Below are 27957 nucleotides of genomic sequence, written 5' to 3'. Positions count from 1 at the left end.
TTATGCACAAATGATGGACACTGCAAATAACCAAAGTGAATGATGCTTTTTGCTTTCAATAACATTTGATTTCAATTGCGCTCTTCACTGTTTGGCATTGTTGTGAATTAGCAGTACAGGAAACCCTTTATGTTGATAAAGTGATGTATATATAAAACAGTATATATATATATAATGACACGCAATAAACATTGAATCCTGTCTGTAGATAAAAGACTTCCAAGTGAGAGAGTGAACCGATGTCATGATGTGATGGTGTTTGGTCTGAAGAGGCTGTGGTGTTAACAGTACTAAGTAATTTCCTGTGCCTTTGCCGTTCAGCGTTTGAGGTCAAGCGATTTCCTTTTTGGTATGTCACTTGATGTTCCTCAAACTGAAGCGAGAAACTTCAAACAGTTCCCTGCAAACACATCATGACAAACAGGTTTAACTGCCATTTCTCGTGATGGTGAGTACTATCAATGTGTGTTTAAAACAAGCTATCGCACGAGTTTATAGATATTTCATGGTTTGGGTTTAATTACAGATTGTTTGATGTTTTCAGAGTAACACATGCTGTACATAATGTTAAAGTGAGGTCAATGTTCGTTCACATGATGTAGGCTACTGTATGTTCACTTTATTAAAAATGTTGCAGTAAAATGAATGTAAACTATGAACTGTGAGTTTCCCCCGTCTGTTTTAAACCAACAACAGACAGACATGTCATTCAGATGGAGTCTCTGATCATAACATTACACAAGTTACACTTAACTGAACACTTTTACTCATAACTTGTTTAACATTTACTTTGTAGAGGTGGATTTCAAAATATTTTCTAAAGAGTGTATTTTACTGTCTGTGTTTTCAAAAGTTATATTTGATTGTTTTTAAATCTGTTCTTATATACGTAAGCTTTTGAAACAGTAAAGCTAAGCTATTTTAACAGTTTATTTCTTCTATTAAACTCTGTAGCTTTCATGGTTCTGCGGTCACGTGGAAGAAAAGAGATGAATTTGAATGTTTAGCCCTTGTACCTAGCACAAAACCTATGCTTAACACACCTACACATAAGTCTGTAAGCAATACAACATGAGAAACATCTGGACTACATGTGGTGTTTTTCATTCAAATTCTTCATGTTATTCACACGAAAGAGACGTGTCAGTTTGGTATTGCTGCCTGAATCTGCTGCTTTCTGTGGGTCAAGGCTTTATAACGGCTTAGCTTGACAAACTCGTTCAACATTTACAATTTGAGCAAAAAGGGGCAAAATAATGTCTATGGTGTAACTAGTTTTGTTTCGTTTCAAATTGAATTGCTTATTTGTTTGTTAGAGACCATTTAGAATTTGAGATATTTGATGTTTTAAAGTAGCTATGCTGAAAACTGTTTGTAAGTGATAAAAGGAAACGGTTTAAGGGGTTTCCTTATCACAGTTCTGCAGATAACAGATGTGTTTACTGCATCACCGACAGACAGGGATGTGCATCTCCATACTGAGGCTGATGCGATATGCGTCTTGATGCTTCGCCAACGATACGATGCATTGAAGATACATATAAAGTGTGATCCCATTCAAAGCGAAACGACACAAGGCGATTCAATTCAATACGATGCAATGAAAAACATTGAAACAATAAAAACAGTAGTTCACTCTCATTACAGGGTGACTATCAATTGTGAACAATGGAGAGAAGAAAGCACGAGGAGATTGAGGTCTCCACAGCACATCAGACAACAGGAACCCTGGCACTGAAGAACTTCACTATACCCAGAAAGAAACGGACCTCTGGACAAGGTTTTTACCAAATGCAAATCGACATTTGTATAGTTATTTGTTTTCATTACACCAATATTTGTATTGTTCTTAGTATTTATGATATAATGTGTGTTATCTATCTTTTTTAATGGATCAGTTGTATTGGAACGGTGTCCAGAAGAGAGTCGAGATTACACTCTCATACAGTCAAAACTGAGGGATTCCAGGTTGGACACTAGAAAAGACCAAGTGAACACATGGATCTGGAAAGATGTTCATTTAGTGTACAATGACGAGCTTCTTCGAAGGTTTTCAGAAAAGAGGTAGTTTCTTTCAAAAGTAAAGTATACCTGCAATGACTAATTCGAGGGTTATAGCTGTTATATCATTTAGCATTTATAGATTTGTTTACTTGTGGTCAATGACAGGGCAGAGATGCGTGCCAAGGGAAGACATGGGAGAGAAACGGAGGAAAGATTCTGTTTTCTGGTTGCATCAGATCAAGACATGCCACACATGTATCAGGATGGTCTGAAGGTTGGGAGCTCTGTCCAACATGCCCTGGGAAAGCCATCACATGGAGTGTATTTGTTTAGACATGTTGATGTGGCATTGAAGTCAACAACCAGCGCAAGTGCAACACATCTGTTGATTTTCAAGGTTTGTTCATAGTTTCTCATAGAATTCTAAGCTTTCTTAGTGTCACGTGTTGAAGACTGTCATGCTTTTGGGCAACAGGTTCTTTATGGAAAGGTGAAAAAAATTGCACTGAACGTGACCTTGAAGAAATGTCAGGATCCCGTAGTCAGCTTTGACTGTTACATGTCAAAAGATGTCGTGTCCCCTCGAGATACTTCTCTCCAACAAGTCATTGGCTCTTCTGTGAGTTGCTATCATCTCATAATGTTCTAGTCAGCTGAATCTGAACTTCAGATTGAGTTCTTACAAGCTGTGTATTCCCAGGTTTTTCTGTTTGACTTCAATGAAAACCAGGAGCTCAACGAGAGACCCCGGCAGTGTCTGCCATACGCAGTTGTTTCATATGCTCCTGCCAGCAGTGTCATTCTGACCACATCACTGAACTTACCATTCTCACCCACAAGTCATGGTAAGATCACCAGAAATAACCCAAACACTACAGATCATGGTATACACTAATGCCCATAATTCTAATTGTCTGCTTTATTTAACTCTTGGAGATGCAGCTGACCGTTTTCAGGCGTGCACTGTAGCTCAGAGAAAAGGAAAAGGAGACACTGCCACCATCACTTTCAAACATTTCGGCACAACTCAGAATCCAGGAGTCGACTATCTATTTCAGAAGGCCGATGTGCAAAGCATTCCCATCAACCACAACTCCATGCTACATCACACTATTTTCTCCCAAAACCTGCTGCGAGAGGAAGCAAATCACAAACGGAACACTTCTGGCACACGAGAAATATGGGACAAATGTGACACAACACCTCAAAGTCCAATAGATAAAGTTTCCACAATAGTATATTCCTCCCGCTCAGTGAGGGATCCTCGTCTGTCTAGACGAAATGCAAACCACCAGAGCAAAGAAAGATCATGCACAGCCTCCAGAAACGAAGATGGCCCTCAAAATGAAGATGCAAATTCTGGATTTGTTGCAGCTACATCAGAGTCCAGTTCAAAAGAGCCATCAAATAATGAGTGTTCCCTACGATGCTCACTCAACATATGTGTGCATGCGCTAAAGCAAAAAGCAGAAACACTGCCATCAATAAAGCTTTTTAAGATGAAGTTCCAGAAATATGCAACATACTTCAGGCTGAACGAGGAAGAGAGGCACAACAAAATCTGGTCACTAGAAAACATGTCACCAGAGCAAAAGCACATATTATTAGACCGTATACAATTCTACGAGGTTTATTATCAGAAGTACAAAAAAGGTTTGCTTTATCAAAATGCCAACGGGGTAGAGACAGAGAAAACCACCAGTTTATCTCTGAAACAACCCCAAGAAAATCACATGACACTGTCACAGTCTCATGTGAGTCAGACAACAAATAATAAAGCTAATCATTCATCCGAAACAACATGTTTTGTTGACAGCAACAAATGCAGCAGAAACACTGACAAGACATACATGAATCGGAGCCAACATCAACATGATCCAGAACATTGTGCCGGGATGTTACCCGAGAACAAGCAGGATCAGGAGTATGTGCAACATCTCAATGGTAGTCTGGTTTCAAAGCCATTTTTGGAGGTAGGATCCTTGAATCTCAATCTCATGAATGAAAACATTTATCTCAAGGAACCTGCACCTTCAAGTTGTTCTTTTAGAGAGACGAGTAATCCAAACATAAAACACCAAAGTGAACCCTCCACATGTACAGGAGAGGACTCTGGAAATGAATCATGTCCGGTTGAATTGTTTGAAAAACCTGGTCATGAATCAGTCAATATGTTTGCAGACAACATCACAGCCATGGATATTGCAAGCTTTGTTGAAGTCTCTAGCTGTGGGATGTCAGAAAACAGTTATCCCAACTCTGCAACAGCAGAGAGGCGAGAACAGGATGGACAAAATAACAGGAGTTCTTTTTCCCAAGACTCAATATTACCAGAACTTAATATGGCAACATTACAAGTAAACAGCAGTACTCACATTGGACTGTACCAAAGACTTCAACTTGATGAACTGTTTCCAAGCCAAAATGGCGAGCAGATTGTCACTTCCAGAGCTTACCTTTCACCTAGAGTTACACCTACAGACACCAAAAATCAGAGCAAAACAGAGCCCCTGGGCATTAGGTGCTGGAAAAATCCTCATCTCATAATTACGTTAAAAGCAAACAATACCTCTTACCATACAGAAAGACCAATTGCTCTCTCTGAACGCTTTTCAAAACTCAAAAGCTGTAAAAAAAAAGCATTTGCCCTTGTAAAGGAATATAACGAAACAGGGTCCAGTAATGTTAAACTGATGAAACTACTAGCAAAGAGGTACAATATGACTAAATTGCATGCCAAATGCAGGAGTTTGAAGAAACCTCAGACCTCAGCTCTTGCTCTAGGTCGCTCTCTGAAGACAAAATATGTCAAGAAGCATTTTTGGAACGCAAAAAAATTGATTTGCACAAATGTGGTGTCAGCTGAGAGTTCCCGTGAAGCAGCACATAGGACTGCAACATCAGACAACCCATCACATACCTCTAAGATAGATCTCAAAGAAAGTACTGATCTGGAACAAGACCCCAATTTAAGAAAAATGTCCCACACATCTGATGCTGTCTGTGACGAACAACAGTTACACATCCAGGTTAGTCAGGAGGCTACTGCAATTACAAATCTATACAAAACAAGTCCAATCAATAACATCATACCATCACCTGGATTCAAGACCAGTTCTGAGACCAAAGAGGAAGAAACAAAACCTGCAGAACCACTTTTGGCAGATTCATTCTGTACTGACACAAACAAGCCAACAGATGATGTTACTGTAAACCCAATTCCAGTAATAGCGAACGAAGTCGAGCAGGTTAAAGACATGTTAAATGAAAATAAGACCTTTTTAAACAAACCTGATAGCAACGAAGACATAAGCCAAGACAATGAGAGTACATTTACAGAGGAAAAAAGTGTGTTACAGGAAGTGACTTCACACATGACATCAGATCCATTATGTAGAGTGGAACTCAACTCCGAGGAGTTGTCAGAAGATGTGAAAGCTTCTGAGAACTTCAGTTCATTCAATCCAATGACATTCTTAACTCTAGAATCCAAAGTGATGTGTGATAGTGAAGTGGATTATATAGAAACCACTGAAATAAATATACAAAATGAAAACAGGTCATCTACCAATGCAAAGAGTGGTGCTTGGGCTATCGATACAGAGACGAACGGTCAAGTAGAAGTTCTGATGGAAGAGGGGTTATCAGAATTACAGCACTGCACTAAACAGGCTCGGAAAAGTACTAAAAATAACCTTGCAGATCTTACTAATGAAAATTCTTCTTCAAGTGACCAATGTGAGATGGCTTCAGAACACCCAAACAGCATCAACACAAGTTTGCTTGATGTTAAAGTTTCAGATACCAAACATGCAAGCGCCGCCATAATAATGGAGAACTGTAAGTTTTCCAGACCAGAACAGAACCAAAACTGTGACGTTGACTCTCCAGAAACACAGCTCATTTCTAAATTGAGAGACTATTTGACCAAATTTGAGTCAAGTGTCAAGAAACAAGAAGCTTTGAATGAAGGTCTGAGGGAGAAACCATTGATGTGGATAACTCTTGACAGCACAGCTCATAAACAGCAGTTAGCTGAAAAAGGCCAATACAGTTGCAGGCCTAACGATGAAGCTCAAACCGGGCCTGATGTGTATTTACTATTGCCTGCTGAATCCAAGAGAGGCAGATTTTCTCAAGCCAAACGAACCAGCAGGCATAAATCAAAGAGAGCAAGGTGGAGCTCGTGTCCTAGTGTGAGTCCTGACAGTACCAGCGCTCTCGAAACAGTCGAAGAAACAAGTCCTCAACCATCTGTAACCAACGGGACAGCAGCTCCCACAGAAATCTCCCTCAGTAATGAAGCCAAACCACAATTCCTCATGCAAAGTAAGGATTCTATAAGTTCCATCATCTGCTCTCAAGACCCAGTGGACACGTCTGGGAATGGTGAATGCAAGCTGCATACGAATCGAGAAATCGTTCATGACGGAGATGTCAGCAGTTCACTTGTCTCCAATGATTTTAGTGTCAGCGACATTTTAAACACTCTTAAAATGGCCGATCAAACAAGCTCCTTATCTGAACTGGGATCTCTGCGATCTAAATGCAAGAACATGCTGCAGCAATTCATCTTAAGATTCGAACAAGATCAGATCATTTCATTCAATCAATCTTTTGTTTCAAGGAATCTCATCGTAGAGCAATATTTAGACCATCCACCTCCACATGTAGATCTTAAATACGAAGCGGTCAATTCTTACCTGGAGTTGCAGATGATGATGGAAGCATGGCAGTTTGTAGAAAATAAAATGAACTTTCTGAGAGGCAAGCCTACATTTCGGAGTTTGCTTTGGTACGATCCTTCTCTTTACGGTGAACTCTATAAGGGGGAGGTTGGGTTTCAGCAGCAGTCGTCATTGTTTACCTCTTTCCAGAAGATGTTGGGGCAGGAGGGCTACGCTAAACTGCATGAGTACTACATGACACATGTTTCCAGAATGTACCAGCAGTTACTCGTGAACCCTGATGTGTCATACTACATGTATCTGAAGAGCAAGCGTGAGGTGTTCGAGATAGAAGCTGCTCTCAGGAATCCACACGATGTCAAATACTTCTTTTTGTCCGTACCGCTGACTACTATGATCAATTTTGGAGACAGTTTGGAAAGTTTAGAAAATGTGCACAAAGTTATAATGACTTTTGTTGAAACACCATCAGATCAGTTGCAAGGGAAATTTGATGTGGGGAAAGCAGAGCATCTGTCCATCACATGCAGATACCTGCAAGAAAAAGCCTTTTTTATAAGGTCGTGCAAAGAAACCCCTACCAAAGTGTCATGGTTTGGGATTGAGCACCTTCTTTATGACGCCTCTAAAATCCTCATATGGCAAGACGCGGGTCAAGGGGTGTCGAATGAAGTCCTCAAAATGTATAAGAATTCAAATCCTCAAATTATATTTGGGGTGACCGAGTCTGGTGTCACTCTTGTGAATAAAGTGCAGCAACCCTGTCTCTCTATGGACAGAGCAGTGACGTCAGCAGAAAAACAAACCGATGCCTCCCAGAAACACAAAACTTCTCAATCCAGTGTTCTACAGGTGATGTTTCTTTGGTTTGTTTGAGTGCATGAAAAAAATAAAACAAGGGCAGCACTTTATTTTACAGAATGTAGTACACTAGTAATTACACAGTTACAGAGCAGGTACATACATGTAGAACAAGACTGTCAAATAAAGTGCTGCTCTAATGCTTGCATTTGGTAAGAGAAAATGAAACTTGAACAATTAAACCTTTCCTGCGGTATTTATATCTTGATTTCTTCTCATATAGACCGTAAATTATGGAATGGAAGCGGATTATTCACTGAGTAAAAGAAGGTGAGATTTTTCTTCAGGATGTAATGTTAATATTTATTTCTCCAATGTTGTGATATTTTGGGACACATTCACCAGTGTTACTTTGCTCTCTGGAAATCCTAAATTTGTTTTTTCTAAATATTCTTCAACATCATCAGGGAAACTCATCCAGGCATAACACCACATACGAATAATGATAATGGTGCCAACCCACTGTACCAAACTCCATCAGCTCGTGCTGGAAACTCAACCCCATACCACACACCTCATCAACACACTTCAGTAAATTGGGGAATGATGAACAGAAGTGTGTTAAACACCTGGAACGCACCTTCAACATCTCACGTACAGTCTGAAATCAAGTCTTTTCTCTCTAGAAGACGAGTAAGTTCATCACACGCTGACCAGAGGACCTCTTTACCAGACGTACGGAGAGTTCAGGCGGTCAGGGAGCAGAAGTGGCCTTTAATGTTGGCTCCCCAAACAACTTTACAAGCAGATTCGTTTGTTTCACGAAAACGATTCCAGAGTGTTAAACATCAACAAACTAGCACTGCATCTCATTGTCCTGTGCCCTCAAAAGAACAAGCAAACCGCTCCTCTTTAGCCATGGCACAGCCGTTTAGTTTACCAAACTTCCCTCTGAATGCAAATTTTGTGGCACCTCATTCTCTCCCATGTGTCCCTTTACCCAACACGATTCCAGGCATTAGCTATCCTTACTTTCTTCTGAACGGACAAACATACACCACTGACTCCACTGCAGCCGTTAATCCTTATACTAGATTTTATCCTAACACCGTTTAGAACTACCAGCTGTGACATTAAGATTTACTTTTTGTAAATTATTTTTATTTATTGCTAAATTATTAAGACATGAGAAATTTCATGTCCTGGTCTTTGCTAACTATTATCCTGTTTTATAAATCTTTGAAACAAATGTACTGTATATTTTAAATATAGTTTTTCATTTGAATTACAATGTTTTCATTTTTTTACAAAAAAGTATCTTCTGTTGCTTATCTCGAGTATAAATAAAGAGATAATTATACACAGCAGGTTTATTGTTTGTTTATTTATTTTTCTGAAAAGTGCAAAACAAAACAACGAATTGCAAAACTAATCACAAAATAAAAAATTACAAATGTGAAAACGTAATTTCACAATTAAAAACAAAGTTCACTCGTTTTCAATTCAATTTCATTTATATAGTGCATTATACAATGTTGCATTGCACAGAAAAGCTAAACAAACAAACAAAAAGTGAGTATTGATATTAAAGTAACAAGTAGTTAATTTCTTCTTTTGGTTGTTGATGGAGATTGCCTAGGCCGGAGCCGGGATGATCAGTCAAGTCCACAGGATCTCGCAGGAGAATGACATAAGGTGGTCGTACTTGAGCCATACTTGAAACTTTAAGAAACTTAAGTGTCAAGATAGGGAGCAAAAAAATCCTGTAAGTTATTTTAAACGGAAATATATGCCACTTTAGCATTAAACACAACATTATGAGATCACTGGATAAAGGAAATCTTCGCTCAGCTTTTGCAGCCCACAGAATGTTCTAAATGTCATTTTTTGGGGTAAGTGGGAAAATACGGTATGGGATGAAGACTTTCTCCACCAACTAATAAACTTTTGACAACATTTTTGATCTTTAACATTAGATCTTACATTTTCTTTGTAAATAACAAAATGATGCTCAAAATGTTTGTTAATTTTTATTCCTAACAAATAATCCATAAACAATAAAAGAGTCGGCCTACTCTGATAAACCCGCTAATATTTTAAGGCATAATGTAAGATTCTGTTAAAAAAAAAAGTGCCATACTGGTTGGAAATCTCTTCACAACCTAATACCAATCAAGAAGTGTAGTGGTCAAATACGTATGTAATTTTTTTCATTTATATTGCTAGTTCAGGAAATGGTGCATGAACATGGACAGAGGACCCAAGTGCAGACAGCGGGTGATGGGTTAACAAAAGATTTATTTAAATAAAACAAAAAACAAAACAAAAACCTGCAAGGGGGTAAAATAACAGGACAAGGATAAGAACGTAAAGGTTAACAGGAACTAGACTAGACTAGACTAGACTAGACTAGACTAGACTAGTGACAAAACAAGCCGGGGGTGGCAAGGGTAACTGTTAGGACTCTGTCCTTCCTGTCTCGAGCTTTCTAGCTCCCTGGGCAGAGTCATGACATTGCCACGTCTTTCGGGTTTCTGTTGTGTTATGTGTGGAGACATGTGGCTTTATGTGGTTACTTGATGCCACGTGTCTTCCTGTTATGTCTCTCAGCCCCACCCTCCTATCTCCTGTAATTTCATTAGGGTTTCATTCCCATCGTCTGTTTTGTAATTCACCTCGTTAGGGTTTCATTCCCATCAGCTGTCACCGCTCTCCCCATGTAATCACTCCTCGTTAGTGTCTCCCTTTATATAGTCTTAGTTTCCCTGTTCAGTGTCGGTGCATTATCTATATCTATATCTATGTCTATGTCCATGTCCATGTCCATGTCCATGTCCATGTCCATGTCCATGTCCATGTCCATGTCCATGTCCATGTCCATGTCCATGTCCATGTCCATGTCCATGTCCATGTCCATGTCCATGTCCATGTCCATGTCCATGTCCATGTCCATGTCCATGTCCATGTCCATGTCCATGTCCATGTCCATGTCCATGTCCATGTCCATGTCCATGTCCATGTCCATGTCCATGTCCTCAACACTGATGTCTTGCGTGCACGGTGTTATCACCTGTTATTGGATTACCTGGTTCCTGTTTACAGTTTGTGAACTTATTATTTATCTTTCCTAAAGATTCTTGTTTTGTTTTTATCCCCCTCGTGGGAGGTGTTTGTTTCTAGTGTTTGTTTGCTAGTGTGTTTTTGTTCTTGTTTTTCCCCATTGCGGGTGTTTGATTTAATAAAGTTTTTTTGTTATACCTTCGTCTGCCTGCATCTGGGTTCTGTCCAAAACCATGTCGTGACAGGTAACACCCCCAAACAACCAGGGCCCGGTTTTTCAAAATGTTTAATCCGGATAAAATTGATCTGGAGTTAGTAATCCTTTTTTTGCGATCCGTGATCACGTAATCCATCTTACTTTTGGAGCCAGTTTTTTAAAGCAACATCGGATTGGATCAATCTGATCCGGATAGGAACTTTTCAGGATCACCAAATCTGGATAACCAGTGCTGGATAACCAGTGCTCAAACAGGAAAGGAAATATTTACAGATATGTAAAGAGCAAAAAGTAGAATAGCCAGTGTGGGGTCAATATACATTTATTTTTATTTGAAATGAAAACACACGCTCATCTGAGACCTACAACACAAACACTGTACATTGAGGATATTTATAGCAAGTATAGATATATTGAATTAAAATAAAAGACTTGATGTCAAATACTCCACAATAATTTCAGACTTCCTCATCTGATGTGGAGAGACCAGCTTGTCTGAGCGTAGCCTTTAGGAGGCGGATCTCAAGTCTGGCCTTGGTTTGCTGCAGTTTGGTCAGAGTCGGTTGTTCCTCTGCCAGAACGAGCAAACAAGGACGTTCAACAAGGGACGCAATAGTTAGACACTATTTCTGATTTGGATTTCAAAAATCAGTGATTGCCATTCTTTGCATTTTTTTGGTTATTCTGTAATCCTTGCATGCATCACTAATAAATATTCTACAAACAAAACTATTTTCGATTGTGATGAATATGTATATCAATTAGTGACAGAATAAAATTGATTGTTTTTGGTCAATTTTGACAGCTGTTTGGAGGCCAAACTCTTTCTACTTTGCTGTAGGCCTGAAAGGCTGAATACGTTAAAGCCTACGCAATCAATGTAGCCTGCCGGATGAACAAATAAAATTAAAACCTTATGAATAAATAGGATATCTTGTAAGATACTGCATGATCCAAATATAGTATTATTTGATACATTTTAAAAATGTTTTCATTACATTTTGGGCATGAAATCCACGCTGTATCCACCCTTCTGATGGGATCAGTTTAATTCAGATATTTTGGATCAAAGTGATCCAAATCCTACAAAAAAGTTCAGAAAAACCCAAACTAAAGGTTTGATCCAGATCAAAACCAAGATTGGATTACGTGATCTAATCCGATTATGTAATCCGTTTTTTCTTTTGAAAAACACATTTTCAAGATTTGATCCAATCCGTTATCCAAAATCCTAGTGGATTACTTTTGAAAAACCGGGCCCTTAGGTTTAAGCTTGACATATGTGTTAATTGTTCTTTATGTGGAATATGTCCAGAAACAATGATACACCTGTTATGGCAATGTCCCTACACTATCACTTTCTGGAAAGACCTGTCCCGATACATTACGATTAAACTTATCGCTTTGTTTTGGAACAATGTACTGTTTGGTTTCCATGATAACCAAAATAAAAAGAAAGAAATATACCTAATTAATCTTTTGATCATTGTAGGGAAATATCATTTTCACAAAGCCAAATTTAGTCATTCATAACCTTCTTTTATTGCTTTTGGTAAGGAGACGGAACAGTACATCAAATCCATTTATGATTCAAGGAATAAGAAAGCTGCTAAAAGCATTGAGTTATCTTTAATGTTTTCATTTGAAATTCCCCCTGCCTCTGCTCTTGTCTGCTATTTGTTGTTTTGTATTAATGACTTTATTTGTGTATTTTACTGTTTGTATCATTAAGATCTAATAAAGATTTTAAAAATATATATAAGTCCACCGCTTGAGAGGATTCCAGAGAACGCAGCGCTGTAAACTTTAGTTCCGACCACATTAGTTCCGAAGCAAGATGGAGGAGGGGTCGATTATTGCTGTGGCACACTTATACACAACGCGTCCCTGTTTGCGTACTAGGACATAAACACAAAAATGATGCGTGAGATTGAGATTGTTTGCGTTGCTGATGATGTGCATTAACGTTATACATTTTCTGTAAATAAGGCAGTTGGCGGGGCGGTCTGTATTCAGTATTTTGTCTCACGATCTCCATCCGTCATTAAACTGCAGGTTACTTTACCTGCGTTCCAGTCAAGACTTTATTCATTTTTTGTGTACTCGCTCAAAACCTGATTTTCACATGAACCCTAAACGTGCTCTTTTTCTTGTTTTAAATATAAACTACACGACAGACTTGATAAAGAGCTTTAGTATGTTTCTACTTTATTCAGAAGTGTGTGCTGGTGAGGTTTCATTCGGTCACCATGTTTTGCTTTGAAATCCTGTTTATTCCCATCCACCGACTGCTTGCTCATATATGAATAAGCACATGGAAAGAAAAGCACAACTAGCAGCTTGGTTTGGAGTATCTTGCGATTAAAAGTACTTTATTAGTTCAAATACAGCAAAGAGGAGGCTATCATTTTATCATCAACACAAAAGAAAAATAAAGGTTTCAGATTAGAGAGGACAGTCAGATGAAGTCCTCATCCGTCACTTTCGTCGTGCCTTCTCAACAGTTTTTTTGCATGAAAAGTATGTACGCTTGTATAAAATGTTACCCTACTCCACATGCGTGGCAATGCCAACTTAAAGGAGGTTTAATCCAGTGATATTGTGAGAGAGAGAAAGCTGTCATGAACAATTGAAGAAGGAAGGGAACATATGTCTATTCATCACATACAGCAGGCATTTGCACTAGAAGCTAAAACGAGACACGCTGCAGCAGTACGGAGACAGAGCGACTGGATTTGGGCATTAAATGCTTGTATGGCACATTTTGGTCCGTTGTTAGTGTTGTTGTGTCAAACATATCCCTCTTTATATTTACACACATCAGATGAATAGACGTCAGCTGTGGCTTTTTTACATGTCCAGTGCCGCTTACAGGAAGTAGTCTGGGGTGCGGCGGGTGACGTGGGGCTCTCCGCGTCTAGGAGCCGGATCAAACTGAAGGCTGAAAAAAAATGACATTCACTTAGAAACAACTGCTTGGTGAAATGACTTTAGCGTGTAAATGTTGACATTTAAGTAGTAAAATATAACTTACAAGGAATATTTAAGGGTATCGTCCAGTTCCATAATAGCAGCCTGGTTGCCGCAGCGATAGCAATAGTTTGGTGCACTGAATATAGTGACAACGTTCCTATCGTGACACCAGTTGTATCCCTGACGGAAAACAAAGGGTTGTGATTATTCTCCTGCAGTTTAAGAATAGTATTATACAGCACTGAACTGTGTGTCTCACCTCCATGACCAGCTGATGCGCACGAGAGACCAGTGTGAGACCGTTAGCGTGGTTGAAGGTTTCAGAGATGTCCTGTCCGAAGGTGTAACCCGCACCTCGAGGAGAGATTCCCCACCCACCGCGATCGTCAGGGTCTGACCACAGCAGATCACACATCGGCCCCTAACACACACACACACACATCATTTTATTCAATTCAGCTATAAACCTCTGAGAGCAACTTTTCAATTATTCAACATTTAGTCTTACGTTAGAAGGGTTTCTTCATATATTTAGCTAAAATGTACCAGCTCATTTCATTCAGAGAGAGCAGATGTGTCAGCGCTGTGAATGTGTTTCTGACCTCATGAGGAACCTCCTGCAGACGATCCAGAGCACGAATGTGATCCAGCGTGTCTATGGACGGAGACAGACCGCCGTGCAGACAGAAGATCTGACAGGACACATAGTAAGATTAACACACAGACACCAAATGTGTGTCCAGCGCGCTTAGTTTAGCGTGATTTACCTGTCCATCCACCAGCGCCGTCAGGGGAAGGTAGTCGAACAGATCTGTGAAATATTTCCAGACGTTAGCGTTGCCGTATTTCCTCAAGCACTCATCATAGAAGCCGTACACCTGCGTGATCTGTCTGCTCTCGTGATTCCCCCGCAATATCGTGATGCGCTCTGGGTATCGAACCTGCCGGCGGCGGAGACCACATGAAACATTTCTGAAGCTCTGAGAACTTTCCCTAAGTTTGCATTACAGTATACCTTACCTTCAGTGCAACCAGAAGTGAGACCGTTTCCACGGAGTAATAGCCCCTGTCCACATAATCACCCATGAACAGATAGTTTGTGTCCGGTGACTTCCCTCCGATTCTGAAGAGCTCCATCAGGTCATGAAACTGACCGTGTACATCGCCGCACACTGTGACGGGACAGCGCACCTCCTGCACATTGGACTCTTTCGTCAGAATCTCTTTGGCCTGCAGGTGCAAGAACAGCTGGTGTTGTTCTCTCAATCAAACCAAACACAACTATCAACATCACCTCATACTGTTCTGCATTCCTGATGAGAGGAACAAACTCAAAACTCCTGAACACCACCTCAAGACGCTGTGCCGTCACACCAAGATGGAGATTTTTCACTCTCAGGAGAGTATTTCCTGACAGAGAGTTCAGCTACTTAAACGTTTGAAATCATGTCCAGTTATTTGGTAGTCGTCGGATCACATTGACTGGGTTTATTGTGAGATACAAAGCAGCCGGATGTACATTATTGTTGAAGAGATCTAGAACACTTGATATATGAATATTATGAGACCGCTATGAAATGATCCGGATGACAGCATGAGTGTGTGTCTGCTGATGTCTTACTATGTAAAATGACACAACACAACAAGACACATTTCAGCTTATGTGATGCTCAATCTGTGTGACTGAAATCAAACACGCGTCTGCTGTGAGAACAACCTCAGTCACCATGGAGACCGTACAAGTGTGTTTCCATGGAGACCTGCGCTTCAGTTTCCCTTGTACCTCTTTTGAACCCTAAATGAGACCAGATGATTGGTTACTTTAATATACAGAATGATCACTATTAATACAGAGAAAGAACTGCAGTCTGACAGATCTGATCACAGACAAAGATGTTTGAACCCTCAGCGAACACGGTCCCTTTGAACACACGCCAGAAAGACAAACAGTTCTCCTCTTTTTTGAAACGGTGACTGTGTACAACAGACTCATGCAGCTGAACTAATGCATGTACAAGTGCTATGATGGATTTACTTCAGCAAAATGCCTTGAACACCACATCATCATCATCCGGACAAACTTCATTCTTTCAAAATCATGTCAAGTGAAGAACAAGAGAAAAACGTAGAAATATTCATCTCTTATTTGAGCATTTTTCTAAAACTATAGAAAAGTGAATAAATACACATCATAAAATGACGTCACATGACTCTTTTGAAGCTAAATGATGTCTTTGAGAGTAAACCGTTGCATGTAAGAAAGAAAGCGACAACAAAAGTAAAGAACTTATTCTCAAAATGTATCATCCAAACATTAAAGTGGAATTGGCTTGGTGTGTTATTTTGAGTATCTAACCCATGACATGTCCACAGAAAGATGAATGAAAGTTCGGCTACAAGCAGTCCAGCTATATTTAAAGATGAATCAAATATGAATAAGACGCCTTATCAAGCTAATAACCTTCAGCTATCAATCAAACTTTATTTTTTTACTTCAAACTACACTTGAAAAGATATGAAGCAAATCCACGATTTGGCATCTGTACTGTGCAAAGTTTATGACAGCATTATAAGAACAATAATCCAGCTTTCATTATTCACAGAGAAATTGTGTGATGTCATCCAACACATTATAGTCATTCCCCTGTATAAAGTGTGTCTCTGATATTCACTGTTTCTGCAAAGAATTCAAGATTGTGTTAGAGAAGTGAATATGAAGCGAGTCATGATTATGTCAGACAGGTGTGGTGGTGATGATGATGATGATGATCATGTCCTTCAGGTAAACATCAGCTGTATTCTGGGATGTGATGCTTGCGTCACATGTTAATAACCTCTCATTGGCAAAGCAGCACTTTATAAATGCATCAAATCTAATAACAAGCAGAGCTTTAGGAAATCAAACTGCTGTGACTGACAAACGAAGCAATCGTGGAAAATGAGATGATTACATGTTATGAGCTATGTCATTATGAACATGTTATGAGCTATGTCATTATGAACATGTTATGAGCTATGTCATTATGAACATGTTATGAGCTATGTCATTATGAACATGTTATGAGCTATGTCCTTAAGAACATGTTATGAGCTATGTCCTTAAGAACATGTTATGAGCTATGTCATTATGAACATGTTATGAGCTATGTCCTTAAGAACATGTTATGAGCTATGTCCTTAAGAACATGTTATGAGCTATGTCATTATGAACATGTTATGAGCTATGTCCTTAAGAACATGTTATAAGCTATGTCCTTAAGAACATGTTATGAGCTATGTCATTATGAACATGTTATGAGCTATGTCATTATGAACATGTTATGAGCTATGTCATTATGAACATGTTATGAGCTATGTCCTTAAGAACATGTTATGAGCTATGTCCTTAAGAACATGTTATGAGCTATGTCATTATGAACATGTTATGAGCTATGTCCTTAAGAACATGTTATGAGCTATGTCCTTAAGAACATGTTATGAGCTATGTCATTATGAACATGTTATGAGCTATGTCCTTAAGAACATGTTATGAGCTATGTCCTTAAGAACATGTTATGAGCTATGTCATTATGAACATGTTATGAGCTATGTCCTTAAGAACATGTTATGAGCTATGTCCTTAAGAACATGTTATGAGCTATGTCCTTAAGAACATGTTATGAGCTATGTCATTATGAACATGTTATGAGCTATGTCCTTAAGAACATGTTATGAGCTATGTCATTATGAACATGTTATGAGCTATGTCATTATGAACATGTTATGAGCTATGTCCTTAAGCACATGTTATGAGCTATGTCATTATGAACATGTTATGAGCTATGTCCTTAAGCACATGTTATGAGCTATGTCATGTTTTAAACTCTACGGTACAGTCATATTTTGAATGATGACGACATCACGAAACCGGTTTCGTTTCCGGCATTTAGTGTGAAATTCCTTGTTGTTTTTCAAGAAGACAAGGCAGTTCATGTCAATAAGATGAACTTTAAGACATTTGTTGAAGTCTATACGTTACCTTCTCACAGAGAGACCGGACTTGATTCTCGCTCAGTTGTTTGCATTCGTTCAGCTGCTCGACCCACAGGTCTAACTCTTTAGTAAAAGCTTTATCATCCATCACGAGCGCGGTTCTTCACGGATTCTCTCGCGCCTACTTCTCTTATTACGACCGCACTCACGCGCTGCGCAAGGCCGACGCGACGCGCATCTAACCGCGAACACCGCTCTTCAACACAACTATCAGATCGCTGAACGCGCGATTCTCTAACAGGTCGTGTCCACGCGCGTGTGATAAAGCAGATCTGACGCGATATCTGTCGCTCAATTTTATTTTGCCCCTCGAGCTTCCGACCTTCCTCATGAAAGCGCCGTGTAATGGCTGCCGGTGACGTAATCAGGCGCACGCGCAACTGCACGAGGTGCTGCCCCATGCGACCAAGAGGACCAACAACAGTAAAGACTAAAGATCAAGGGCCTTCATCCTCCTCTTCATCCTCCTCTTCATCCTTCTCTTCATCCTCCTCTTCATCCTCCTCTTCATCCTTCTCTTCATCATTCTCTTCATCCTCCTCTTCATCCTCCTCTTCATCCTCCTCTTCATCCTCCTCTTCATCCTCCTCTTCATCCTCCTCTTCATCCTTCTCTTCATCATTCTCTTCATCCTCCTCTTCATCCTCCTCTTCATCCTTCTCTTCATCCTCATCTTCATCCTCCTCTTCATCCTCCTCTTCATCCTCCTCTTCATCCTTCTCTTCATCCTCCTCTTCATCCTTCACTTCATCCTCCTCTTCATCCTTCTCTTCATCATTCTCTTCATCCTTCACTTCATCCTTCACTTCATCCTTCTCTTCATCCTTCACTTCATCCTTCTCTTCATCCTCCTCTTCATCCTTCTCTTCATCCTTCTCTTCATCCTCCTCTTCATCCTTCTCTTCATCATTCTCTTCATCCTCCTCTTCATCCTTCACTTCATCCTCCTCTTCATCCTTCTCTTCATCATTCTCTTCATCCTTCACTTCATCCTTCACTTCATCCTTCTCTTCATCCTTCACTTCATCCTTCACTTCATCCTCCTCTTCATCCTCCTCTTCATCCTTCACTTCATCCTTCACTTCATCCTTCACTTCATCCTTCACTTCATCCTTCACTTCATCCTCCTCTTCATCCTCCTCTTCATCCTCCTCTTCATCCTTCACTTCATCCTTCTCTTCATCCTCCTCTTCATCCTTCACTTCATCCTTCACTTCATCCTTCACTTCATCCTCCTCTTCATCCTCCTCTTCATCCTTCACTTCATCCTTCTCTTCATCCTCCTCTTCATCCTTCACTTCATCCTTCTCTTCATCCTTCACTTCATCCTTCTCTTCATCCTCCTCTTCATCCTTCTCTTCATCCTCCTCTTCATCCTTCTCTTCATCCTTCTCTTCATCCTTCTCTTCATCATTCTCTTCATCCTTCACTTCATCCTTCTCTTCATCCGTCTCTTCATCCGTCTCTTCATCCTTCTCTTCATCCTTCTCTTCATCCTCCTCTTCATCCTCCTCTTCATCCTTCTCTTCATCCTCCTCTTCATCCTCCTCTTCATCCTCCTCTTCATCCTTCTCTTCATCCTTCTCTTCATCCTTCTCTTCATCCTTCACTTCATCCTTCTCTTCATCATTCTCCTCATCCTTCTCTTCATCCTTCTCTTCATCCTCCTCTTCATCCTCCTCTTCATCCTTCTCTTCATCCTTTTCTTCATCCTCAGTCTTGGTTATCTTAGTTCTCTCAGTCCTCAGTAACTAGTTCTTTTGCTTTTATTGTTTTGTTCTGTTCGCCCATCAGTCCTCGTTGGCGTCTCAGACCTCTGCGCTGTGCTCTCACTCCCGTCATCCCTCCACCAAGTGGTCATCGGCTCTCGTCTGGAACCAGCCGGCGGGTCGAGGCTCTCCCCCCCGCGCAATCTCCTCCTGTTTTCCGCATCTCCCGGATTGGATCGTCTACTACTTCTCCTGAGAGTCCGGTCAGGTCGAGTCTTCTCCTCGCGGGCTCTCAAGGTATCAAGGGTGCTTCTGGCCTGGATCTCACGAGGTGGTGTTTCTGCTCTTCCGTAGTCCCGGTGGGTCGAGCCCTCTCCCCTCCGGGCTACGTGGTCGTCTCTAGACTGTGGCGTCTGGTGGAATTTATTATCTGCTTTCAATAAAGGATCTTTATTCCTTGCGTCTCCGAACCTTTTGTGTTACAGTTCCAGTTCCTTACGGTTCCCCGGCAAGTCAGGTTTTTGCTGATTTTCCGCAATTCTCTCTATATGGAAACAGCAGACGGTAGGACAGTTCAGCTATGCACTTTAACGAATAAACAGGTGGATTTAACCTTCAAAGTGTACATTGTCTGTATAGTGTGCGTTCATCATGATGTAAGTACCTGAAATATGTATACCAGTAACAGTTTGGTTGTTTGCATGTAACTGTCACGTTCGGTGCTATAGTACACATTTGATTACATTTAATACCGTTATGTGCCTATGCTATTGCCGGTCAAATGTTATTGGAGGCAATTAACATTCATGTTATGTTTTTATGTGTGTATCTAATTCTAAGCACAACTACTTGTTAATAGTATAACAATGCATAAGCGTTCAGAGTTGTTGACTCCATTTGTACCAGCACACGTCTAGCAGCACGTACCAGTGCACGTGAACAACGCATGCATATCAGCATAGACAGTGCTTTGTGTTTGAGTTCATCTATATAGTGCTTAAAGCAGTTCAAAGTCAAACTGCAGTGCAGTTCAATAGTTTAAAAAGTAAATACTAGTTGAATTATGTTTGATGCAATATTATGCTATATATTCATGTTTGTGTTTTATTTTTTGTTATAGAACCACATACGGTTAATACATGATCAATAAACAAGATTTGAATTAATTGTCCTGACCCGCTACTTGTTGTCATGATTTTGCCTTATGTCATGTTACTCTTGGTTTAGTGGCCGGATCATGACAGAACCTCATGTTTTGTGTGGAGAGGCAGTTATGGCCCTTATGGCTTTCCCTACACTCTTCTCTGTTCCCGCCCTCTCATCTCCTCATTAGTTAGTTCAAGCCCTGCAGCTGTCCCCCTTGATTTGGTCCCTTATTTAATGCCCTGGGCCCGGTTTTTCAAAAGTAATCCACTAGGATTTTGGATAACGGATTGGATCAAATCTTGAAAATGTGTTTTTCAAAAGAAAAAACGGATTACATAATCGGATTAGATCACGTAATCCAATCTTGGTTTTGATCTGGATCAAACCTTTAGTTTGGGTTTTTCTGAACTTTTTTGTAGGATTTGGATCACTTTGATCCAAAATATCTGAATTAAACTGATCCCATCAGAAGGGTGGATACAGCGTGGATTTCATGCCCAAAATGTAATGAAAACTTTAAAAATGTATCAAATAATACTATATTTGGATCATGCAGTATCTTACAAGATATCCTATTTATTCATAAGGTTTTAATTTTATTTGTTCATCCGGCAGGCTACAGTGATTACGTAGGCTTTAACGTATTCAGCCTTTCAGGCCTACAGCAAAGTAGAAAGAGTTTGGCCTCCAAACAGCTGTCAAAATTGACCAAAAACAATCAATTTTATTCTGTCACTAATTGATATACATATTCATCACAATCGAAAATAGTTTTGTTTGTAGAATATTTATTAGTGATGCATGCAAGGATTACAGAATAACCAAAAAAATGCAAAGAATGGCAATCACTGATTTTTGAAATCCAAATCAGAAATAGTGTCTAACTATTGCGTCCCTTGTTGAACGTCCTTGTTTGCTCGTTCTGGCAGAGGAACAACCGACTCTGACCAAACTGCAGCAAACCAAGGCCAGACTTGAGATCCGCCTCCTAAAGGCTACGCTCAGACAAGCTGGTCTCTCCACATCAGATGAGGAAGTCTGAAATTATTGTGGAGTATTTGACATTAAGTCTTTTATTTTAATTCAATATATCTATACTTAATACTTGTTATAAATATCCTCAATGTACAGTGTTTGTGTTGTAGGTCTCAGATGAGCGTGTGTTTTCATTTCAAATAAAAATAAATGTATATTGACCCCACACTGGCTATTCTACTTTTTGCTCTTTACATATCTGTAAATATTTCCTTTCCTGTTTGAGCACTGGTTATCCAGCACTGGTTATCCAGATTTGGTGATCCTGAAAAGTTCCTATCCGGATCAGATTGATCCAATCCGATGTTGCTTTAAAAAACTGGCTCCAAAAGTAAAATGGATTACGTGATCATGGATCGCAAAAAAAGGATTACTAACTCCAGATCAATTTTATCCGGATTAAACATTTTGAAAAACCGGGCCAAGGAGATATTGCTTAGCAGGATAATACCTATGTATAATTTTGAAAGAGACTTCTCTTATTTTATTCGTAAGGAGGTATTTGTAAGGAAGGTTCCAAATATTCCCCCAATTCAGGTTGTCAACAAAATTAGACCAATAAGGTACAACATTAGGGATGCTGGTTACATCTCTCTGGAATAAAGAGCGAATATTACGATTATTATTCCTCGTTGTAGTTACGAAACATATATTACCAACCGAGGTCAATTTAGGGTCCAAAGCTGGTAGGCAATCTGGTTTTCCAGCCCCTTTGCGGTGGATTTATACGTTCCGATTGGTTGCCCCCGAACCGCGTCATAGCTCATTACCATAAAGTTGACTTGATTTCAACGCGCCGCGCCAAGAAAATGGGATCAATAAATTTTTTCTGATTATAATAGTAAAGTAGCAGAGCGAATGATCATAACATTATAATAGACATTACTCAAAGAGCCTATATTAGCTTACAAGTGTAGTATATTAGCCAAAATACACTATATATTTAGAATTTAAACTATGTATATAATGTAATAACTTTGTTTTCCATGAATCAAATTACTGTATTTTTATCAATACAAATATTTATTAATACAAATATAAAGTTGTACAGCAAGTACATGGATCTTTTGCCAATTACAATTTGAATGCATAAACATGAAATTATCAACAACGCATCCTAATCCAGGTATTTGTTGGGAAATGAGACTATCTGCATGGTATATGAAGTACAGAAAAACAACATAAATATAAAATCTTAAAGCACAGCTAACTGCATTCCGTGTAACAGAATTTTATAGGGAATGTATGCGTCTATGTAGTGGATGGATCTTTCTCTTCAACATTCAGTACAGTGTCCACGAGGATCCCAGCATCCTCCAGACTCACATCAGCAGCCGTCAGCAGAGGTTTTCTGGGGTATGACGTGCACAGCGCGTAGAGTGCAGGAGGATATCCAGACTTCATCATCCAGTCAAGAAGAAGCTGATGAGAAGAAATAACAAGAACATATCCAGCTTCTCTACAGTGAACGCTGCTCGGAGACGTCAGGAATGACTTACCAAAGAGCTCCAGGTTTTGAGGAATCTCCTGTGGATTGTTCTTCCGCTTGGACATCTGAGGGCTATTTTGACAATCTGCAGAGAATTAAACAAACACATCATCACAGAAGAGGACTTCTTTCTTTCGTAGCTCAGTGGTCAGAGCATGGCACTAGCACTGCCAAGGTCGTGGGTTGGATCCCAGGGGATTGCACATACTTAGAAACAAAAAACTGTGTAGTATAAAGCGATGTAAATGGCTTTGGATAAAAGCGTCTTCCAAATGCATAAATGTAAATGTATTGCTGTGGAAGCAGAAGGATTATTCACCCCCTTGGCGTCCGGCTGTGGCTCATCAGGTAAAACAATCACCTTCAACAAGAGAAACAAATGACATGTATCGCTTATGTGACCTACAGTAGACATTCAAGAATAAGAGTTGTCAGTGCCCATCTCTTCATGTTAGTTTTGTGATCACATGTTGAAGGATTATTTCATGAAGTTGTACGTGACTGTATGTCTCACCCTCTTCTCTTTGGGACCGTCCTGTTGGACAGGGACTTGAGCAGCGGTCTGCAGTCTCCGCCTCCTTTTGGCTCTCTGATTAGGGGACTCGTCTACTTCAACATCATCATGCGTTTTACTCTCATCCTCCTGAACCAATAAAACAGAGCCATTTAAAGTTTTAGTTCACTGTTAATCATCCTCATGTCATGTCAAACCTTTGAGTTTTTCTTCTTCACAACAGAAGATATTTTTAAGAATGTTAATAATCAAATAACACTGAACTACAGTGACTTCCATTGTATGAACACAAATACATTTCTCAAAATATCTTCTTTTGTGTTTCACCAAAGACACACATAAAGGATAATAAACCGAGAGAGAATAAATGATGACATAATTATGATTTGTTTAGCTGGACTGACCCTTTAATATCACAGTTCAGTCTAGTAACATTTATTGGTGGTTTCCTGCAATCTAAACACACATTTCCTTTTATTTGGATCCACAGTACAAGCTACAAAAACAGAATCTAAATACCTTTGGGAAGCTGACATACATCCCCACTGCTTATATTCATAACCTCGTGCAATCAAGAGTAGACAAAACATCTACATTTCTATATTTGCATACTCCCTATAGTGGCTAAGACTGAACCCCTTTTTTACAATTCTTATGCACATGACCTAAACTTCCAAACACTGAGGTGATTAACAAATAAAAATCACGTTGCTGAAAAGCTTCAACCCATGACTGTCTTTTCAACCCAAACACAGATCAAAACAACATCCAACCTCAATGACAAATACAGAGTTCAAAGCCTCATTTACATTCACAATGTCAGGAGTGTTTGGAATGTTGGTAAAATAGTCTCTAATGTGTTGGGATGCAACCAGTTCAATTCAACAGCAGTATGTTGGTCAATCTGACTGTTTTGATGTATTGTTATCCTTTACAATCAGATCAACCAGGCGATGGTGTCTGGCCACATCCTGTCCTTTATAACAGCAGCAGCCATTTAAGATTTGAGCAACTGTTGATTTTGATGTAACAGGCTGTAGGGGTTGTAATTTGATGGATCCCACGTTAACAGATTGTACATGGTTGGAAGACATTGTAATCGTGCCCATCCAGTGCTGGGCGCCCACCACACACACACACACACACACACACACACACACACACATGCCCACAGGTAGAGATGCAGTGAAATGTATGTCAGTGTTCTCACCCCGACAGTAAAACCCTGACTGAGTTTCCACGTCTCTCCTGTCATGCGATGGTAACGCTCCATTTTCTGCTGAAGAAATACACTCTGCCTCGGCTTCATCACGGCCTCCACGTAATCAGATGTCTTCAAAGACAACGTGAGTGTATTGTTTGGTAAATGTGTTATTCACGGACCTACATTTACTTCTGTATATTCTCTTACCTTTTCATTGTGTTTATTTTGTTGATTTATTCTAGCTTGTTCTTGTTTCAGTCTGCTGGTTTCATGTAATGGACCTGCAAAGATGACACATTTCAATAAAAAAGACCATTATAAACACACACAAGCTCAATAAAATGTCAAAGATATACAGACTGGGTGAAGGTTCTTGACACACTGGAGAGAAGAAGGACTTTAATCTCTGGATCATGTAGATCATCAATGTACAGACGGCCAACAGTATGAGGCCACGTCCAGACAGCATCAGAGCATCTTTAACACCTGACAACACCGTAAAGGATCATTAGACAGTCTACTACAGTCCGTTTGGCAGGAATGCTTTCTGATTTATTTCTGTATTCATGTTCATACAGTAAATGATTCCATGAGGACAATATATAAGGTTTTAAACCAGGAAGCGTTGCTGTATTAAAGTGACAGTGTCCGTATAATGAACGCTCTTGTTAAGCAAAGCGTTTTAAGATAACCGTGTCGTTTTCAGCGCTTAAATAAAGTATATTGTTACCTATCAACGATCGTTTCCATGAAATGAAGCAAACTCCAGCCAGTAAAACACAAAACACAACATATCTGTTACTGTTAGACATGTCAGCAGCACAATACAACTCGGAAAATAAACACGAAAGTCAAGTTTACAAAGAAAAAGCCCATGAATGTGATTTTAATTATTATTTCAGATTAACTGTAAATTCTATACTGGACTTGTGTTTACCGATACACCTTGTTACAGTATATCATAATGGGAATTATTGTGTGCAGACTGTGTTGTATCAAATTCACGTGCGCTGCAAATTTGGTTATGGCTTTTATTATGAAAAGAGATCATCTGTCCAATGGTTGTTGTCGTAGTGTGTCTTCTCAGCCAATGGGCATTGAGTGACGTGTATGATTGCCAGCTGTCGAGGTCTGCGGCTGTAATCATGGCGGATGAAGTGTCGCGTGCGCAGAGCGCGCAGTCGGGCGGTGACACGATCTTCGGCAAAATCCTCCGTAAAGAGATTCCTGCAGACATCATATATGAAGATGATCAGGTGCTGCTGTCATGTTTCTGCACATGTGTGAAGTTCACTGCTGCATGATGGGACTCTGCTCGGTTCTGTCAAATATCCGTCTGGGATAAAAGCATGTGTTAATGTGTTAATGTGTCAGATCAAACATGGCAGCTGCGCACACGCAACGGAGGGAGAAGATCGTTTTCAAAATAACCATTTCACGATGATTCGCTCGGTCACGTGTGTTTATTTCTTCTGTTGAAAACAAACTGAGGCTTTTGAGGAAAGTGTTTGAAGGGCTGTTGGTGTCATCGCACAAACTTACACGACACCAGGCGATGAATAAGGGTGTTGACTAGCCAGACCATAAGAAAAGTCAAAAGTGCGCTACTTTATAAACATAAATATGTGGCTCGATCATCAGTAACTTGTCATTTTGAAAATGAACTACTCCTTTAATACTTATGTGAAATAATACTGAAGTATAGTTTAGTATTTACTATAGCGGATATATCAATGATGTGTTGTTATAGTTCAAGACTGTCTGTCTTACACCTGCACGAGGGCTTTAATCTGCATGGAAAACGTATTTGTAGAAACATACAGTTATTTGTTTCAGTGCTTTATTCACACGTTTCTTGTGTGTCTGTGTAATAGTGCATCGCCTTCAATGACGTGGCCCCTCAGGCCCCCACACACTTCCTGGTGGTCCCCAGAAAACCCATCGCTCAGATCTCTAAACTAGAGGAGGCGGATAAAGAGGTGAGTGTCTGTGAATCATTCATTCTGTTGAAGCATAAGACACAGGGATACAGGGCTCTTATTGTTACCATTCAGTTGAAAATAATGATTCACGGTGTGCCGGTTAAAAATCGATATAAATCCGCGATAACCACATGGGTTGAAATCAATCACGATACATGTTTTGAACAGCAGGAGGCGCTGTGTTTGGCCAACCTGGATATACTGTAGTGATGCGCATATGAGCTCTAACGTCACCTAACAGTAAGCTGTTTAAATAAATCAATGTTTATTTTTATCAATTGATCCTCCCGACCTGCTATACACAATCCGCCCACCGCTACAGCATATCCTCGCTTTCCAAACACATCACCCCCTACTGTTCAAAACATGTAATGCCATTTATTTCAACCGATATGGTTTGTCACAGATTAAAATTGATTTCAACCGACTCATAGTGAATCGTAACATCCCTACCCTGCAGACATTAACAGTACATACTGCAACTAGACCACTAAAGTGAAATCATTGTGGATATATGAGATTGTTTTTGTGAAAGTATACACTTGTTTCATTGTATGGATACAGTTGCTTGGACACCTGATGGTTGTTGCTAAGAAGTGTGCTGAGCAGGTGGGATTACCCAGAGGATACCGGCTGGTGGTCAATGAGGGTCCCGACGGAGGTCAATCTGTTTATCACGTTCACATTCATGTCCTGGGTGGCCGTCAGATGGGTTGGCCTCCTGGTTAACGTCTCCGTCTCAGAACATTATTAGCCAGAACGCTGTGCACCAAAATAATTGTTCATGTACATTTTAAGCAGTCAATAAGGAGAAACAGAAAAGTCAATTTAAGGTGAAGCAATAAAATGAACAGAAAAGCTCATATGTGCAGTCTGTATTCATGTTCACTTTCAGTGTGTCATGTGTGGTGTTCTTGTTCTGAAATTCGGTGACTTTATTCACAAAGACTTTCAAAGCCCAGATATTTTAGACCAGGAAGTGTCACCTTTTGCAATTTTGACAAGAACAAAGACATTTCAGCAAGTACTCTAGTGTAACAAACCGTGGATCTATTTCATAAGTGTGATTCTGTGCTATTTTGCACACCATTAAAACATTTCAG

The 27957-nt window shown here is 39.8% G+C and overlaps 4 protein-coding genes across 5 annotated transcripts; 2 read left to right on the top strand and 2 right to left on the bottom strand.

The window, feature by feature from the left end:
* The first annotated feature begins 326 nt into the window (after window positions 1–326).
* Window positions 327–8929, top strand: tex15 (testis expressed 15, meiosis and synapsis associated). Of its 2 annotated transcripts, none has more exons than XM_079448003.1 (9): window positions 327–448; window positions 1648–1780; window positions 1899–2064; window positions 2170–2401; window positions 2480–2623; window positions 2705–2849; window positions 2947–7544; window positions 7777–7823; window positions 7961–8929. In XM_079448003.1, the coding sequence occupies exons 2-9, from the start codon at window positions 1669–1671 to the stop codon at window positions 8607–8609; spliced, it is 6093 nt and encodes a 2030-aa protein (XP_079304129.1). In that variant the 5' UTR covers window positions 327–448; window positions 1648–1668; the 3' UTR covers window positions 8610–8929. The 2 variants fall into 2 exon arrangements, with proteins under 2 accessions (XP_079304129.1, XP_079304128.1); XM_079448002.1 differs by having other exon boundaries at window positions 2941–7544.
* Window positions 8930–13111: 4182 nt separating this feature from the next.
* Window positions 13112–18183, bottom strand: ppp2cb (protein phosphatase 2, catalytic subunit, beta isozyme). Its single transcript, XM_079449033.1, has 7 exons — window positions 17762–18183; window positions 14764–14973; window positions 14511–14684; window positions 14346–14435; window positions 14003–14164; window positions 13805–13923; window positions 13112–13711 (listed from the first exon to the last, which is right to left on the bottom strand). The coding sequence occupies exons 1-7, from the start codon at window positions 17861–17863 to the stop codon at window positions 13639–13641; spliced, it is 930 nt and encodes a 309-aa protein (XP_079305159.1). The 5' UTR covers window positions 17864–18183; the 3' UTR covers window positions 13112–13638.
* Window positions 18184–22539: 4356 nt separating this feature from the next.
* ubxn8 (UBX domain protein 8) lies at window positions 22540–26262 on the bottom strand. Its single transcript, XM_079448984.1, has 8 exons — window positions 25603–26262; window positions 25233–25358; window positions 25080–25153; window positions 24879–25001; window positions 23669–23797; window positions 23474–23515; window positions 23165–23239; window positions 22540–23087 (listed from the first exon to the last, which is right to left on the bottom strand). The coding sequence occupies exons 1-8, from the start codon at window positions 25682–25684 to the stop codon at window positions 22917–22919; spliced, it is 822 nt and encodes a 273-aa protein (XP_079305110.1). The 5' UTR covers window positions 25685–26262; the 3' UTR covers window positions 22540–22916.
* hint1 (histidine triad nucleotide binding protein 1) lies at window positions 25943–27957 on the top strand. Its single transcript, XM_079448985.1, has 3 exons — window positions 25943–26128; window positions 26747–26851; window positions 27419–27957. Exons 1-3 carry the CDS (start codon window positions 26018–26020, stop codon window positions 27581–27583), a joined length of 381 nt encoding a protein of 126 aa, XP_079305111.1. The 5' UTR covers window positions 25943–26017; the 3' UTR covers window positions 27584–27957.

This window comes from Barbatula barbatula (genome assembly GCF_947034865.1).
Source record: "Barbatula barbatula genome assembly, chromosome: 24".
Classification (NCBI taxonomy): Eukaryota; Metazoa; Chordata; class Actinopteri; order Cypriniformes; family Nemacheilidae; genus Barbatula; species Barbatula barbatula.
Note: the sequence above shows the minus strand (reverse complement) of the source record. Positions and strands in the feature narration are given on the sequence as shown.

Bases quoted from the DNA above. Each gene is read 5' to 3' on its own strand.
- hint1 (XM_079448985.1), top strand. From the start codon at position 26,018: ATGGCGGATGAAGTGTCGCGTGCGCAGAGCGCGCAGTCGGGCGGTGAC. The intron at 26,129-26,746 runs GTGCTGCTGTCA...TCTGTGTAATAG, and splicing joins TCATATATGAAGATGATCAG to TGCATCGCCTTCAATGACGT. The intron at 26,852-27,418 runs GTGAGTGTCTGT...GTATGGATACAG, and splicing joins TAGAGGAGGCGGATAAAGAG to TTGCTTGGACACCTGATGGT.
- ubxn8 (XM_079448984.1), bottom strand. From the start codon at position 25,684: ATGTCTAACAGTAACAGATATGTTGTGTTTTGTGTTTTACTGGCTGGA. The intron at 23,798-24,878 runs GTGAGAACACTG...TTATTGGTTCAG, and splicing joins GTCAGGGTTTTACTGTCGGG to GAGGATGAGAGTAAAACGCA. The intron at 23,240-23,473 runs GTGAATAATCCT...AATTCTCTGCAG, and splicing joins CACAGCCGGACGCCAAGGGG to ATTGTCAAAATAGCCCTCAG.
- tex15 (XM_079448002.1), top strand. From the start codon at position 1,669: ATGGAGAGAAGAAAGCACGAGGAGATTGAGGTCTCCACAGCACATCAG. The intron at 2,402-2,479 runs GTTTGTTCATAG...TTTGGGCAACAG, and splicing joins CACATCTGTTGATTTTCAAG to GTTCTTTATGGAAAGGTGAA. The intron at 2,624-2,704 runs GTGAGTTGCTAT...GTGTATTCCCAG, and splicing joins AACAAGTCATTGGCTCTTCT to GTTTTTCTGTTTGACTTCAA.
- ppp2cb (XM_079449033.1), bottom strand. From the start codon at position 17,863: ATGGATGATAAAGCTTTTACTAAAGAGTTAGACCTGTGGGTCGAGCAG. The intron at 14,685-14,763 runs GTAAGGTATACT...CGCCGCCGGCAG, and splicing joins CACTTCTGGTTGCACTGAAG to GTTCGATACCCAGAGCGCAT. The intron at 14,436-14,510 runs GTAAATCACGCT...GTGTCCTGTCAG, and splicing joins CGGCGCTGGTGGATGGACAG to ATCTTCTGTCTGCACGGCGG.